General features: G+C 42.2%; 1 protein-coding gene across 8 annotated transcripts in view; it reads right to left on the reverse strand.

The window, feature by feature from the left end:
- Window positions 1-17443, reverse strand: part of FRY (FRY microtubule binding protein) — a 422104-nt gene that overhangs the window by 68200 nt on the left and 336461 nt on the right. For all 8 annotated transcript variants that reach the window (XM_054015341.1, XM_054015336.1, XM_054015335.1 and 5 more), the window contains exons 43-48: window positions 16019-16113; window positions 13159-13766; window positions 11779-11876; window positions 11514-11684; window positions 4446-4586; window positions 3722-3901 (exon numbers count right to left, since the gene is read on the reverse strand). In XM_054015341.1, the coding sequence (XP_053871316.1) occupies window positions 3722-3901; window positions 4446-4586; window positions 11514-11684; window positions 11779-11876; window positions 13159-13766; window positions 16019-16113 (1293 nt within the window). The remainder of the gene's footprint in view (window positions 1-3721; window positions 3902-4445; window positions 4587-11513; window positions 11685-11778; window positions 11877-13158; window positions 13767-16018; window positions 16114-17443) is intronic.

Here is a 17443-nt window from a genome sequence, read left to right on the forward strand (position 1 = left end):
CTCCACTTCAGGTGACTCCCAAGGTGTATCCTATCAGGGAACTTCAGAGTCAAGTCCATTACCGAGGAAAGAACTGCATTGCCAATTGCTGCTTCAGATCTGGAGGCACTGACTAAAGCATAGTGTCTGGAGAAGATATGTACCAAAGACTGTGTAGTAGCTCTACAGATCTCAGCAAATGGGACATTTTAAATTAGAGCCATAGATGTAGATTCTGACCTTGTTGAGTGAGCTGACACGCCAGGCGGGGGGTGGGGAGGGAAGTGCTGGTAACAAGCTATAATACACTCCAAAATCCATTTTGATAGCCTTTGGGTATAAATTGCAGATCCTTTTGATCTGTCTGCAAAAGAAATGTACAGTCTAGGGGATTTAAGGAATTATTTAGTCCTATGTAAATAACGCCCTTCTGACATCTAGAGTATGGAGTACAGTCTCCACGTTGGACTTGTGTGGTTTCAGAAAGAAAACTATCAGGTAAGTGATCTGATTCAGATGAAATTCAGAAGACACTTTAGGAAGAAACCTGGGACGTGGACATAAGGAACCTTATCCTTGTAGAGAACTGTGAAAGAAGGTTCTGCCATTAAGGCCCGAATCTCTCCAACTCTGCAGGCTGAGGTAATAGCCACTAGGAAGACTGTTTTCATAGACAAATTCGATAAGGAGCAGATCCATTCAAAGGAGGGCTTCCTGAGACTTTTAAGAACCCGGTTAAAGTCCCAAACAGGGGTAGGGCCTTTAACCAGTGGACAGAAATTTCCCAGGCCTTTCGTTAACCTTATGTTTTCAGGGTGAGAAAACATGGAGAACTTTTCAATAACAGTATGAAAAGCTGTTAGGACTGCCAGATGAATTTTGGGAGAACTAAGTGATAGCCCTGTTTTCTTTAACTGCAAAAGGTATTCCACAACAAGCAGAAGCGGGCCACATTGCTGGTCAATGTCCTGGAGTTCACACAAGTGACTAAATCGTCTCCACTTCTGAAGTACTTCTAGTAGAATCTTTCCTGCTGTTTAATAATACGTGTTGTAGCTCTGCAGAACAGGATGACTCTAGCCCCACAAACCATCGAGGAACCACGCCTTGAGGCAGAGGAGGCTGAGATTGGGATGCAGCAGTCAACTGGTAGAGGAGTGGAGGAGTGATTGGAAGATGTATTGGTGGACAGAGAGCTAGCTGGAGCAGGCAAGGAAACCACGCTTGCCTCGACCACGTTGGGGCTATTAGAATGACTCTAATCCCATCCTATATGATTTTGTTCACCACTCTGAGGATCAAAAGCATCTGGGGAAAAGCATAAAACAGCTTTCCCATTCCCAGGGAGTAGGAAGGTGTTCCCAGGGAATAGTGACCTAACCCTCCCCTTGAACAAAATATGTGGCATTTTTTATTCACAGTTGTTGCAAAATGCACCACTTCTGGTAATCCTCAAATCTGAAAAATGCTGACCAGGACCTGGGGATTCAGCTCCCATTTGTAGTCTTGGGAAAAATACCTGCTGAGCGCATCAGCCATGACATTTTGTTTGACCGGAAGATACATTGCGAGATTCCTATGTGATGTTTTATGCACCAGTTCCATACCTTATCACTTCAGCACAGAGGGAAGGGGAATCTCGCTTCCCCATGCTGACTGATACAGAACACACAGGCCATGTTGTCCATCATGATCCTCATGGATCTGTGCCTGATGAGAGGCAGAAAATGAAGACACCAATTTCTGTCTGCTGTGAGCTCCAGCAGGTTGATGTTGAGGGAGGTTTCCTGGGGTGATCATTTCCCCTGTACTGTGAAAGCATCCGTGGTTACCGTTGGTGTTGGTTGAAGAAAAGGAATGCCTGCCCCTACATTGCGATGAACCTTTCACCAGTCCAGGGAATGCTTTACCTGCTTGGGAACTGACATCTGCTTGTCTAGGCTGTGTTTGTTTGATGAGTAAACTGATGAGCCACCCCTTAGCACAGATGATCCATGCCTGCTGATGGGGGTAGGAGGGGCACAACCCTAGAACAGCTTGAGTCACGACCCCCAGGCAAGGAGCAGCTCCTCCATGCAGCTCCCAGCTGTTCCTTTGCTCCTGTCTCTCTCTCTGCCCGGCACAGTTCATCGGCTCAGCTGCTGTGCAGGGAGAGGGCCCAGTCCACCATGTGACCAAGCAATCGGCGGGGGGGGGGGGGGGTATGTGACCCCACATGCCCCCAATGTATCACCTCTACTTCTAGAAATAGCAAAGATGTAACCTTGCATGTTCGGACACAAAGGTACAAGCTGCCATGTAATCGAGGAGTTGCAGAGAATTTCTGACTCAAGTCTGAGGGCTCTTTTGAATAGTTCTGACAAGCTTTGATAATGTTACAAACTTGTCCATGGGAAGGAAGGCCTTGGCTACTAAAGAGCCAGGGATGGCCCTATAAATTGTATGTTCTGAATGGGAGTCAGTGTGGATTTTTCCACATTCATCTGCAGGCCCAAATCTAAGAACAGGGAAAGTGTTTTTTCGGGGCAGATGACACCTTGTGGTATGATTGATCCTTGGAGCAGCCGGTCACTGAGGTATGGGAATACTGTGATCGTTTGATGACGCAAGTAGGCAACCACCAATAGACCCTTTGAAAACACTCTCGGAGCCGAGGAGAGGCCAAACAGGATCTGACACTGAAAATTATCCTGGCCTATGAAAAAAATGCAGGAACTTTTTGTGAGACAGGTGTACTGCTATATAGAAGTATGTGTCTTAAAGGTCAAGGGCTGAAAACTAATCCATTGACTTTAGAGAAAGAATTATAGCTGCCAGAGTCACCATCCTGAACTTCTGAGACTTTATGATTTTTTTTAGGAGTCTGAGATCCAAGATTGGTCTCCACCCTCTGTTTTTCTATGGTATGAGGAAATACCTCAGATAAAAAGCTCTCCCCCTGTGCTGAGCAGGGACTGGTTCTACTGCTACTAACCAAAGAAGGGAATTTAATTCCTGTCTTAATAGGGAGTCATGACAGGGGTCCCTATAGATGGATGAGGAAGGGGAACAAGGAGGTGGGAGGGCAGTAAAATGGATGGTATAGCCCGATGTTATCACTTCTGTCATGCTGTCTGGAGTGACTCATGACCGAGAGTGCCAATCTCATGGTAGACTGTCAAAAGCAGAGCAGACAACCCAAAATAGTGGTATGTTCTATCATTAGATTTCACCAATCCAGGAACAAATGTGAACTCCTAGATCACTGTCAGAGTCTTACCTTGGAGTCACAGACAGTTCCCTTGGGCTCTCCAGTCTATCTTGCCACCCAAGCAAGCTGGACTTAGTTATACATATCACTTACACAAACAATCACAAAATATTCAGGTTGCTCCCAGTCCCAAGAGATCAGTCACTCATGCCTAGGTGGTTGAGAAGGAACTGAGGGTGGTTCGTCCATGCAGCATGGTGTGAGGCACAAGGATATCAACGGCGCATATGTGGGCTGAACAGATGCTGCTAATGAAAATCTACAATCAAAGGTGTTTATGCACCGTAAGTGAAGCACCCAGAGGCACACTACTCAAAGAAGAACATGGTCTTCCCATATAGGTCATTAAGTTTAACTCTGGATCTAAAACAATGTTTTTAAGATAATGTCTTGAAATTTTCCCTGCTTCCCAATTCTTCAACTTTCATAAAGAACTAAGATGGAAATTAAGGTCTGAATTAGTAGAATTTCCTTGTTATATATATATAGTACCTCAGAAATATCGAAATGAAACTCCAAAGTTTTCCCTGGCAGTTCCTTTGAAGCACTGTTCCACACTCGATGTATTTCCATTTTTGAAAGATCACCGTGTTGATAGGAAGGTAAAACCAGGCTGGCAGAGCGAGAAACTACCAACTTCAAGATGTTCAAGGCTTCTCTCCAGTGAATGCTCTAGAAGTAGATATTGTTTTTGTCAAAACAAAGCGAAATAAGAATGTACATCAATTAACAATACATTTACAGCCATAATATTAACCATGAATCTTAACAAAGACTAAAAGTGATGACACAATTAAAGTAAGTTAAATATTGAAATCATTCATAGATTTTGGAATTCAGTACAAAACTGAGTTCTAGAAATAGTGCTAGTAGAATAAAGGTTTTTTTTTTTTTAAATGAATGGACACTTATATAAATAACATCTGCAGTTAAACGAGAAGGAAAAAATTACAGGACTACCATCAACCCTCATACTTCAGAGTATGAATTAATTACCAGTTAGGTCAGGAAGAGATTTCTGCCATAGTATCATGGTACAATTTTGCATTTACTTGCAAATAGATACATTATTATATATAGCAGAGACAGAGGGAGAATATTGGACTAGATATTGTGTGTCAATGTGGTAATTCCTAAGTTCCTATATGAAAGTTTAATATTTCACAGTAACTACTGTTCAATTCATATTTTAATATAAGGAAGATGCAATATTTACCTGCACATATTTTTCAATTGTCTTTAACACTTCCATGTTAAATTGTTTAACAGGAATACCTGACAAGTCCATATAACTAAGAAGACTGTAGATCATCTGCAAGAGGGACTGTTGCATGCTGGGAAGGCCCTTTTCTAGTAGCTATGAAAAAACAAGTGAAAATAACTGGATTTTGAAAGGTTGTTTCTCAAATAAAACAGCACCAATATCAGTCATGTACAGACAGCATTTCCCTAGTTGAAAAACAATAATTTTAGAATTTCTTGTTACAATAATTAGTGATGATGTTACTAACAAGACAAACTACAAAAGGTAAATTATGGAGTCTGGAGCTAATTAACCATGTTCTGATAATGAAACAAAGCTTCTTGTCTGCCCAGTACTCCTATTCTAAGCTATCCAGAAAGTCTGTACAAGGACAGAATAAGCTGGCAGCTGAAATTCAGAATTTAATTGAGAGAGACAGCCAATAAAAAATAGCCAAACATCTTTTTATTTTTTCCTTGGCTGGAAGTCTGAGGAAAAGGTTGAGGAAACACAGGCAGAAAGAATTAGACCACTGTTATTCAGACAGCAAATTATATTTACCCAATAAATTTTACTACCAATGCTCTCCAGTGATAGCTTCCATGGAAACACATATTCGCTAGGTAGGAAGATGGAATGCCTGGTCTCTCTCACAGTAGAAATTAATATAGAGATGAGCCTAAACTAATCCTATAGTTTTAAATATTCCCAAACTCTGGAATGTTTGTATCTGCATCCAGGAGTACAAGATCTTGATTTTGCAAACATGATTATGCTTAACCTGGTGAATGTGACTAGTTCCACTGGCTTCAAAGATTAGTGCCTTAAGGATTTGTGTGTCACATGAATAAGAAATTTCTGATCTAAACATTTTTTGTTAGTGGCTTCTCTCCTCATTCGTTGCTAACAGGTAATACCTCTCACATGTGGAAGTTGGAGGTGGCCTAATGTTGTTGGAGGCTCTAGGACTAAGCCCCACCTTTCAGCTCTGGCTGCCAGAAAAGTTCTCCCAAAGCTGCAGATATACTCCAGCAGTCAATTATTAGCATTAACACAACAATTTGATATAATATGTAAATAAACTTAAGATCATTATATGTCCAAGTCTCCTTTTAGAGAAAAATTTCAAATTTTACAAATTGTACTCCAGTCATTTCCCAGATTAGTAGGTTTGGTTTCAATGAGGAGAAAAGCTCCTAGCAGAAAGAAAATAACCAGGTAAGAAATTTTTCATTCTGCAGTACAGCTTCTCTCCTCATTCACCAATAATGGGAAGTAGTGAACAATGAATCACAAAAGGGGGGGGGGGAGAAACGGAGTTTTAATTATGATCACAGTAGAATAATAGGCAGAAACAAGAATTCCCCCCATATAGATTAAGAGCTGTATAATTTAAGGAATTATTTGGGAACTGACCCATCAACACTTTCCTACCAAAGGATGCCTCTGCAGGGGAATGGAAATCCACGCTGCAAATCTTCCTCAGATTAGGCTCATATCATTTTACCCACAATGCCACCAGGGACCTCACAGAGTGAGCCCTGACTCCTTTGTAATTGGTTTTCTAGCATGCCAACTGGTGCAGGATTTTAACATTGCACCTATAGGAACACTGAGGTCCTAAAAACTTGGCATTTTGGACCGGATGAGATGAACAGGGTACAATTGGCATGTATACTCCATATGCTTGAAAAATATCTTTAGAACTCTAAGAATGCCCATATATGCCACAACCTTCCAAAGGGGTGCAAAGGAATAGAACAAAATGATGGGGGAACCCTATTTACCAGTAACTGTGGAAATAAAAACTCATCTGAAGAGAAAGGCTTCTGGAGCAGTACAAGTATCTTTTTTCCTCATGACAACAGTAGTGTGGTTCTGTATGGACAGAGGAACTAATTCCAACCTTATCTTTTGGAGGTGATGGCAAGTAAAAAAAGCCAGCCACAGACTTGTCTAATCTGTTATTTTGATTAATTTTGACACCTGATGATACTCAGATAAGGAGTCTGATGTGCCTGTCTGAAGAACCCACTTTCCCCTGGTGCTTGGTTGTAGGACTCCAGTGAAACATCCTGGAGAATCTCTAGTGTAAATGAGTGGTTACTATTATTGTTTATATTTTGGTAGCATCCAGAGCCCTGGACCCCCTATGGCTGGGCACTGTACTAACAAGATAACCCTTGCCCCAGAGAGCATTCCGTTTCTCCTCACACAGAAATGTAATTTGACCAAATCAATCATTGTAATTTCCTGGTTGAATTCTGTCTGGATACCAAAAAATATCTATTATGCTAATGGAGAAACTCAAACTACATTTCTCTTCCCATGCCCATCCTGTTAACTGTAAGTTGTCCAGGTCTAAATGAAAGAATTTGAGAGGACTGGTGTTTTCTGCAGGTGCAATGGAGGATCCTTAGTTGTCTATCAAGTCTGAAGTGCCTTCTGGGGCAGCGGTGGAGTGGGATGAGGTGGGACTTCAGTTCTGCTTTTTCCTCTTTTCTGCATCCTTTATGTGAACTGTCTTGAAAAACAGCATTCTTCTCTACCCAGGACATTATTTCCTTTATCACAGAGAGGTTCTGACCTCTGCTTACCCCTTGGCTTTGGAAGGAATATAAACATGCATGCTTCAGTCTTAAGCAAACCTCTAATGGGAAGTAAAAACTTCCCCTATGAACACCATAACTGCCCACTACAGGGTTTCTTGCACCTTCCTCTGAAGTGGCTAGTGCTGGCTATGATCCTGGACTCAATGGACCACTGGTCTGAGTCCATGTGGTCACATTTATATGTTTTTGTACACACATTGATTTGATAGGGCTGTTGAAGAGGAGAACTAAAAGGATATATTCTGAGATTTTGGAAATCAGTCTCCAAGTATGCTCCCCATACTGCAAGACTTGCTTCCATAGTGCATACGTAAGGTGCTACAGTAAAAAATGGGTTGGTTTTCAGCATGTTGCTCATACTTACCTGCCCACAAGGGATATTTGGATATGATCTGGGAATGACACCTAATTTGCATGGTCTCTGCTGAGTGGTTCCATGTATTTAGAAGGAATTGGAAGTACATATTGAGAAAAAGCATTCAGGGGTTGACCCAGTGCACCAGCAATCTGAGCCACCAGAGATAACTGTCTACAGATGACCACTGCCACGCAATGGATGATGCAATCAAGTTTTGGATCTTTGCAAATCTTTACCATGATGGTAAAATTATTACAAGATTCATGCCTGGGTATGAATCCGTTCAAGCAGCTGGCAAGCTATGAATGGGTCTCTTTCTCAGGACAAGACACTGATTGCTATATTGTCCCTGCTTGAGCCTGGCTGTGACTACTAACAGCCATTTCTTCTGACTCTGGGTGCAAAGGATAGAGCAGAAAGAAGAGTCCTGTACAGGAATTGAGAATTCACACAATTGCTCATTTTCTCTTTGTCATACTGAGGATTCTGTTGCTTTGGGAAGAAAATACATGCAGGTTTCATTAGGAGCTTCTACTCCAGATTCTTCCCTCTCTTAGGGGAATAGTCCCTTCATGAACACATTTGGTGTTGACAGTGACCAGCGGATTGCTATGTTGGTTTTGGTAGTGAGGGTTGAGGCCTGTTTGCAATTTCAACTACTAATTTCTCTAATGTTTTCCCAAAGAGCTCCTCGACTGTAAATCTGGATGCCTAAAATATCTGTTTAATATGATTGTTTGCTATTCATGAGCGTAACATGGCTTCTTTATAGCCACGGGGTTAGGAGACACTGCTCTTGTCACAAGTCACATCAAGGATCTGACCAGAATAGAAGCTGAAACCTCTCAGTCCATGCAATGAGTCACCAGCTTGCCATCAAGTCTATTTTCCTTATTAAGTACAAGACAAAGTTTTGGACTGAATGTCTACAGCTGAGGCTTTGAAATGTCTGTGCAATGTGTCCTCCTTGTTATGGCCTATGGAATCTTTTAGAAGGAAGTTCCGTTTTGAAGGTGTGACTATGTCTTTCACTGGTTCCCAAACTTTATGTTTTTACATAACATTTTGGTTTAACACTTTTTTCATGGTGCATGTGTGACAACCACTCTCATGACTGACACATGGGGGACTGAAATGGGGAACCTCCAAAGCTAAAACATGATCTACTACCGCTTGAGCTGAAGAGCCAAAGCTCTGAGGCTGGAGGCTAGAACAACTCACATCTTTTGTCCATTGGCAAAGAGGGTGACCTGAAACACACACTCATCAGTAGGTTGCACATGAGGAGTGCTTACCCAGGCTAATTATAGGTTGGAGGTAGCACCCTGTTCATCCTGGTCAAGGGATCCCTCAACCCAGGAGGGGTACTGGTACAAATACCTTCACTGTGGGAATAGTCTGCTAAACGGCCACAGGATCCTGAAAGGATGTCTGCTGCCTGCTCTCCAGGCACCCATGTTAGCTCTTTAGTAGAGATCTAGTATCACTTGTGACTTTATTCCATAAAACAGGAGTCAATTTGAACTCGGGAAGGGCTCTCTCATTTTCCTCCCTGTAATTCCATGATGATGCAGCTGTCTAGGGAATGGAGTCTTTGCATACCTCTGTTCTGGTCACAGTCTGCCTAAGGTGCTTCTTAGGCTTGCTGGGATTCTCTCAGAGACCCTTGTCACTCAGCATGCCCACAACACCTTGTCTACTCTTGGAGAACACTTCATCCAGTTCTCTGCGATCCAAAAACTTGTTTTGACTCCACATTTTGTCACTCGGGTTCCTTTATTTGGCATACAGCAAAGCTATGCTGAATTGATCAAACTCAAGCATAGGAGGTGAGTATAGAGCATACCACACATCCAAAATTACACATAAACCTCTTCCTTTATATATATTTACACAGTACATTTCACTATACAATATTCACTATACATTGCAACATTTGAGATTGGCTTGGTTACTTTGTAGGAACCAATCCCTGTACAGCATGCTCTGTCCAGGCACAGTTCATGTATAACCTGATCTTTACACTCCAAGTTAATCTTATCCATTGTCTGTAGCACCAGGGTGTTCCTGCTTATCTTAGTTAGCACAGACATCCTGACTCTCACATACGGCATCTTAAGCCCTAATTTACAACTTAACCTTCCATTCACCTTCCCAATCGGCCCACTAAGAAGTGAGGCAAGTTACTTATGTCATGCCAGGCCTACAATGCATTAGTGTGGAGCCAGAATACGGAGAGAGGAAGGGCAAAGAGAGAGACCCCTTCCTACCCATCAGATTCTTAACCCCATTCCTTGGCAGACTGAAAACTAGACAGGCACAATTCCCATTACACTGCAGCCTGAGTTAGGGCTGTGCAGGAGGAACAGGCTTCTCTGCTAGTTCAGACATGCTGCAGGGTAAGAAAGGGGCAGGGTACCTGCTACAGAGCATTGTCAGAGAACCCCTGTAAGCAGAGATGCCCCAGCATCCACTTCCCTCTCAGGGTGGGGAGGAAAAGGAGAAAGGTTTTAAACCCTGACATTTACTCCACTTGCTCATTAACAATCTGAACTGCTGCCTTACAAAGGGGATGCTTGCTTTTGCCTATCTGGAACTCAGGAGTCTCTGGCCTTTGCAAAAGCAAACCCTGAGCAGGCTGATAGGTGTTCCCCTCTCTATGGGAAGTGTCATGCTCCTGGTTGAGCCTCCCATGATGGAGTTACAGCTTTGGGTGGGGGTTGAGGCCCTCCACACCTCTCCGACTCAAAGCCACATGTTCTGGTAGTGCAAGGGTCAGAGACTTTATGGCTATAGGGCACAGTTATCCTCTCTAGCCTGTAACCTGGCAGGGGGAGGGTCAACTTGTGGCAGCAGGGCACAGCTTATGCTCTTGAGACTGTATTCCAGCAAAGCGGCAGCATGACAGAGCTTGACCTCTCAAGCTCACACCCTGGCAGAGTGAAGGGTCAGCAGCTTGTGGCAGCAGGGCATAGTTAGCCTTCTGAAGCCCGTACATCAGCAGAGTGACAGTCAATGGTTTGTGGCAGCAGAGCATCGTTTGCCCCTTGGCAGAGTGAGGATGATGGCTTGTGGCAGCAGGGCTCAGTTTATCCTGTGTGGCTCCTGGAAAGCTCCCTATAGCTCCCCCCCCGGACTTGGCTGGATGTTTGCAGGGCTTCTCTGCTGCCACAGTGGAGGGCAGAGGGTGCTCACTAGAGAAATGTTGAACTGGAGAAGCCAGAGGATTACAGCCTCAATACTCCACTGATTCCTCACCTCAAGGGAGAGAGAGAGGAGCTAGAAGCAAAGTGAAGTCATGCATGGCAACAAATAAACATGAAAGTTATAGAACAAAATAGTTGGGAAAATCTGAAGGGCCAACTTGTTCTGCTGCCAGAGCAGAAAATCTGGTGGCCTGAGCAGAAGAATGGGGCTCCAGCTTGGAGTCTCCAGCAACATTAGATGGCCTCTGAATTCTGCAGGCAGGTGGTATTACCCATTACTGATGAATGGGGAGAGAAGCAATGAAGAAGAATTGGTGTCTCTGGAGTTAAAAGAATGGGTTTGGATCCATTAGGCATAGACATTTATAACAAGAAATGGATCATTATGTAACAAGTGATTTAGGTTAGATTGTGCAGCCCTTATGTCCCATTGAAAGAAATGACAAAAAATACTATCTCCTGTAAGTGCTCACCAACACGAGTAAGGGTTGGACAATCTAGCCCATAATTATAAACTATAAAAGGCTGACAAATGCATAAAGGTAGTTACACATTCTTTCTTTGTACTCCAGTTCTGGGTGTAGTAGAAAACCCTATTTATTCACGGCGAGCACAGCTTTAATAAGTAATCAACTTGAGGACTTGACTTGACTTTGGATAGGTCAAGTAATCAACTTGAGGACTTTACTTGTTTTGCATTTAGTGTTCAATTTTTTCAAAAAAGCATAAAGCAAAACTCCGCTCTCATATCTGCACTGTGAGTAAGAACAGAGGATAGGAGATCTGTAATGAATATCCAAGAGGCTTTAGCCCTCAGTTTGTCTGTCAATAGAAGATGGAAAACTGTTTGGTTTTAAAAACTTACCTCAGCCAAATATGTAACCATACTCAGGGTAATGTCAGCAAATGCTTCATGGAGGTAACGGCAAACAACATTTACCCATGTAGCACAGTCTCTTGTATAGCTGTGAGTTTTATAAAGGGTCATTACATGTGCAAGATTTGATAGCTTGGGGTTCTTTTCTTCCAGACAAACCTAATTAAATATGAATGTCACATTATGTTAAGAACAAGTCAAAAATATTCACAAGACTTAATATGATGTACAATGTACTAAATAAGTTTCCTACCTGAGCAATTCTCTCTGCTATATCCTTACAGAACTGGTTTGGGCTATCAAAATGTTGAATTAAATGAGGCAGGAGACACAAGACATTCAGTGGGAACCCTGGTACAGAACAATATAGTACAAAGTGGATATTTGATGAGAGGACAGGAATATTAGCTGTCTTTTATGCAATATTTTGCTTGCAGCTATAATCACAAAAGTACATTACAGTGATGTTATATAGACTCTTTAAAATTGTTCAGGCCCCATATTTCACCTTAAGATTGTTATATCAGATTAAACATAAAATCTATTAAATATATGTGATGGTGTCATTACAAAGAATGGGACTGATTCTGCAAACATTTACTACCATACAAAATGCTTACTACCAGGTATAATCTCATGAAATTAGTAGTAGTAAGCGCTGCTACTAATCGTAAATGTTTGCAGGATCTGGCCCTACACCCTAGTATGCAACATTCCATTAATACTAGAGGCATTTTTTGTATAATATATACTGCTAGTATGTGGTAAGAAAAGGAGGAGGTAAATAAAATGTTGGGCCCCATTTCTCTACATTTTATACTGTCTGAGTGGGGGGGGGGAAAGGGAGGGGTGGGAGTAAGATGGCTGCAACTGGCCACCTGAGAATTCCCCAAGTGAGGCGAATTCTGAATTGGTATAAAGCTAGTGGAGATGCAAAATTCAGATCTAAGCCACACAGTTCTTCCCAAAGTATGGGGGTGTTTGGATAAAATATTCTAGTTTCAGACCTTGAGTAGTGAGGATTCTCATTCCTCTGAATATAGCAGCCCCTCCCCAGCCCAAGAAAAAAGAACTTGAGGCTTTATTATAGAAATACTGAGAAAACTTCATAGGCCCTGCTAGATTCTATAACTAGAAATGAAATGTGAAAGAATATTCCTGTACAAAAATGACACTTTTCCTGCTCCCCTGATATTGAATAGGTGTACTGAGACCTCAGACTATCATGCTGATCAAAACTATCTCATTGTTTCCTTGTACTCCCCCTGTCTGTTCTGTATCCATCTGTTGTCTCTTGTCTTATATTTAGATTGCAAGCTCTTTGGGATAGGGGCTGTCTTTTTGTTCTTTGTTTGTACAGCACCTAGCACACAGGAGTCTTGGTCCATGACTGGGGTGCTGAGGTGCTATGATATTACAAATAATAAATAATAGTAATAGCAAAAGAATTTCCCTTTAGTTGTTTCTTTATGCATTCATTTAAAAATGCATTACAATTTGTACACACAAAAATAAATTTATATTCCATAAGGTGAATAGGTATTTTTAAGGAGCATAGTGAGGTTTTCATATCAAACAAACTTAAAAAGAATTTCATAATCAAAATGTGAAAGACAGAAAAAATGGTCTTTACCTATAATTTGAGAGGAATCCACCATGGATACTCGTGACACTGGTGTCAGCAAACTGAAGAGCTGTAACGTGAGGTCAGTGGTGGTAAGAGAAGTGAATCCTTTTAGCAACAGCTGTTGCAGCCCCAAGAAATCTGACCACTTTAGCTGTGCTTGTAACTTTTCTAACTTCTCCCTATTTTCAACTTTATCCAGTGGCAAATAAGCTAGTAGTTTATTCAACAATCGTAAAGCCATTAGATACTCAAATTCAAAATCAGATTCCATCAAAGCTACAGCAACCCAGAAGATGGTGGCCAACAGGTTGGTTGGATTATTAATATTAGAAGGATCAGTGAGGCTGTCTTTTAGAGAGGATGAGCTCCTGGTTTTAGAGGAGAGGCCTTGCTGGGTGCATGCCTGAATTCTATCTAGTGTGGCACTGCGTGGTGGATCTGAGGATCTGTCCACAACACCAAACTTTTTGGGTACAGAAAAGCTCCTCTGGTGTCTGCTTCGTTCAGCAGTGGCTGTATTACCACTTACAGCCCCAGGATTCACGTTCAGTTGGCCCGTACTCTTCCGATTTGCAGTCAGTTTAGTGCTTGATGTTAAGTCTGGTGATGATGAACTAAGCAACAAAATAAAATAAAATAAATGGGATTTTATTATATCACAAAGCAGAAATGTAGAAAATAAATTAATACAAATAAAAAGGAAGTAAACCGAGAATTTATCAAAAGATAAACAGTAAAAAAAAGTAAACAAACACCATGCTATCTGTTTTACCATCCCACAGATTTCTCCATTATTATTTATATTACCTAGAGGCACCAACTGAGAAGAGGGCCATATTGTGATAGGCATTGCACAAATACAGAGTAAGAAACAGACTTTGCTCTGAAGAGTTTACAATCTAAATAGACAAGGAAGAATGTAGGGGGAAGGGCAAATGAGGGGTGAAGTGACTTGCAGAAGGTCATGCTCTGTGTCAGTGGTAATGCTGGGATTAGCACTCAGGTCTCCTGAATCTCAGTACCCTATCCACTGGACCTGCTGCAGGAGTTATTTGGCATAAGTCACACTTGTGGAAGTACTGGCAAATTGACCCGTGGAGGGAGGAGTATTGGTCACCATGGGTGAATGTATGCAGCCAAACCAATGGTTGGTAAGCAGAACCTTAGAGATGTTGCATTATAATTAATGGAGATATCCCATCTCCTAGAACTGGAAGGGACCTTGAAAGGTCATCAAGTCCAGCCCCCTGCCTTCACTAGCAGGACCAAGTACTGATTTTGCCCCAGATCCCCAAGTGGCCCCCTCAAGGACTGAACTCACAACCCTGAGTTTAGCAGGCCAATTTTCAAACCACTGAGCTATCCCTTATCCCTACAGAGGGCTGTCATTGAGCTATAAGGGCTCCCCTTAGAAGTACTGTTACCTTAGGTTCCATGGTGCTACCCTAGCCTCCTTTCAGTGAGGCTCACTGGAGACTTAGCTAGAGTTTCAAAGAGTTACAACTGCCACATGGATTACCACTTGGAATTCCATGCAGCCCTTATTAACTATTTATATTCTAATAGCACCCACAGTGTTTAGGTATTGTTCAAAGACAACAGTGAGACCCAGTCTCTGTTCCAAAAAGCTTATAACTTAACAATTTACAGTTCCAAGGGAAGCTTGCTGTACAGAAAAGCTACTTCCCAGCTCCCTCCAATCTCACCTCTGAAATGCTCTACTTACAAAACTGCAGAACCCCTACTCTATGGTATTCTCGCAGAGGGGCTTACACAGTCACTAGGGGCAGGAAAGAGAATGGTGTTATCCCCCTCCTTCCACAATTTGGGGGCATTTCTGTTTCATTTTGCTCCCTTCTGAACTGTGTAGTCAAGAGGAACATGTGGCCCTTGGTTTGGAATATAAAAGACTGTAATATATTGTAACAGCACCACCCTGGGAATTTTACCCACAAATTTTAATGTTGCCTGAAAAGCTTTAGAATTTAAGGAGATCCCTCCAGGGGCACACCCAGCTTCTACTATTGCTAACTGACATCACAGACAGACATTAGCCTCCCCTTGGTGCACAGATCTGTCACTGGTTGTGCTTTAGAAAGAGGAAGGCTTGCCATCCTCTCAACCTTGGAGGGCCCCCTGTGAGTTCAAGGATGCACAGCTGAGAAGGGCTGGGGGTGAGAACAAGAGCAGGGGGTGCATACTGTTGGACATCCTCAAACCTGAAAGAAAATGTGTGTGGCCTTTTTTCATATTGTGGAGCCCCTTTTCATAGGAGGCTTCACAGACATCTGCTTATGGAGGTTGTCAATGAAGGGGAAACATAAAGCAAGTGCAGAGGCATTGGACCTCCTGAGGACCCTTTGGGATACCTAAGTTCTGAAGACAGAATCCCCTATTTGTTCCACAAAGGGGACAAATCCTGCCCATTCATGCAGTGATTTGGGAAATATTTAATTAGGGGAACCGTGAGTTTTCCCACAGCAGGGAGTGATCTGAACCCCCATTGCAATATTCTAAGTAAAGTAAATATTGTTTCCATACATCTTTTCAAGACTATGTTAGTTACAAAAGCAGAATGTGGAATCCTAATTTTATTTGTTTAAAGAGGACATTAAATGTACTGTAGACAGCTGAAAGGAAGAAAGAAAATCTATAACAGGCTAGGAGGCGCCATAAGTTTATCAATATTTATTTCAATAGTTGCCAAATTGGGCTCAGATGCACTCTTAGGCTCGTTCTGTAAATGTATTTTGAGCAAGATCAGTTATATCAAAACCATTTTATGAAATTCAGATTGCAGAACATTGTATTGCTTCATAAGATTTATATGGGAAAAGATTATGTGATTAAGGGAACAGACCCTTACCGAGATAATACGGTCAGGAGATCACTGTTCTTCAAACAATCAGACAGATTATCCACTGTAGCCTCCAAGGTAAGTAGTGCTTCCATTACATAACCCTGTCAAATACATACAGTCAGCCATTTTAGCAAAAACAATCATCAGTAAGTCAGTAGCAGAAACCATTCTGTACTGAAGCATCTTATTGAAAACAGAACACAACACTAATCGTAGTAAAAAAACCCAGAGCCATTACATTGCACATTAAAACATTAATGCAGATTTTATTTTCTGTCTCCCTGAATGATCTGTGAAGGAGAGAGTATACTTAAGGAGACCAGTGATCTTATCAGGGGATGATGGACAATAGGATACTGAGCCTTTTGCCTACATGTCACTGGTTCGAATTCTGCAGAGGCAGTTGTGACAGAATATTATTGTCACCTTCAGGCTATTTGATGATCTATGTGGAATATGTTGGTGATCTCAGTCCATTTCCTAATGGAAGTGAATAGTGTCAAGATTATAAAAATAACACTAACAAGAATGCTATGATTGTAGAAACCTCAGGAGAGAAGTCACAGATTGAACAGCCATAGAGACCAAACTACTGCTCCATCAATAAAGGGGGGCATTTAGGTCAGGGTAAGGGTTTGTTGGTTTTGATTTTGTTGCTATGCTCTACCAGATAAAGTACAAGATGGGGTACAACAATGGTGTCAGTTACAACAACCAAACCACAGTAGAGAACAGGCTCCTTAAACACCTATCTATATACGGCAGGGGTGGGCAAACTTTTTGGCCCGAGGGCCACATCTGGGTATGGAAATTGTATGGCGGGCCATGAATGCTCACAGTTCCTGGCCATTGGGAGCTGCAGGGGTGGCACTTGGGGCAAGGGTAGCATGCAGAGCCCTCTGGCTGCCCCTATGCATAGGAGCCGGAGGGGGACATGCTGCTGCTTCCGGGAGCCGTGCGGAGCCCCAGCACGTGCGGAGCAGGGCAAGCCCGGACCCCATTCCCCGTCAGGAGCTCGAGAGCCGGATTAAAATGTCTGAAGGGCTGGATGCGGCCCCTGGACCATAGTTTGCCCACCCCGATGTAAGGTGTAGGGAAAAAATGTTGCATAATCATGGAGGACTTCAGTCTGAGTGACATATGCTGGAGGTCTCATGCTGCCAGTAATAAAACATCATTAGTATTTCTAAAAATTACATATAACAATCTGCTAACTCAAAAAGAATTGCATTCTGCAGAGAGGAATTCTATAGTAGAAATGATAACGACAGGTGAAATAATCACAGAACTAAAAATCAGTGGCTGGTTAGGTTCAAGTGACCCTGACTTGATTACATTTTTCATGGGTAAGCAAAATAAAGCCCCAACCAGTAATATATATTCTTGTTGCTTTTAAAGAACCAATTTAGCAAAGATAAAAACAATCATGAG

The sequence above is a fragment of the Malaclemys terrapin genome, chromosome 1 (assembly GCF_027887155.1).
Source record: "Malaclemys terrapin pileata isolate rMalTer1 chromosome 1, rMalTer1.hap1, whole genome shotgun sequence".
Lineage (NCBI taxonomy): Eukaryota > Metazoa > Chordata > Testudines > Emydidae > Malaclemys > Malaclemys terrapin.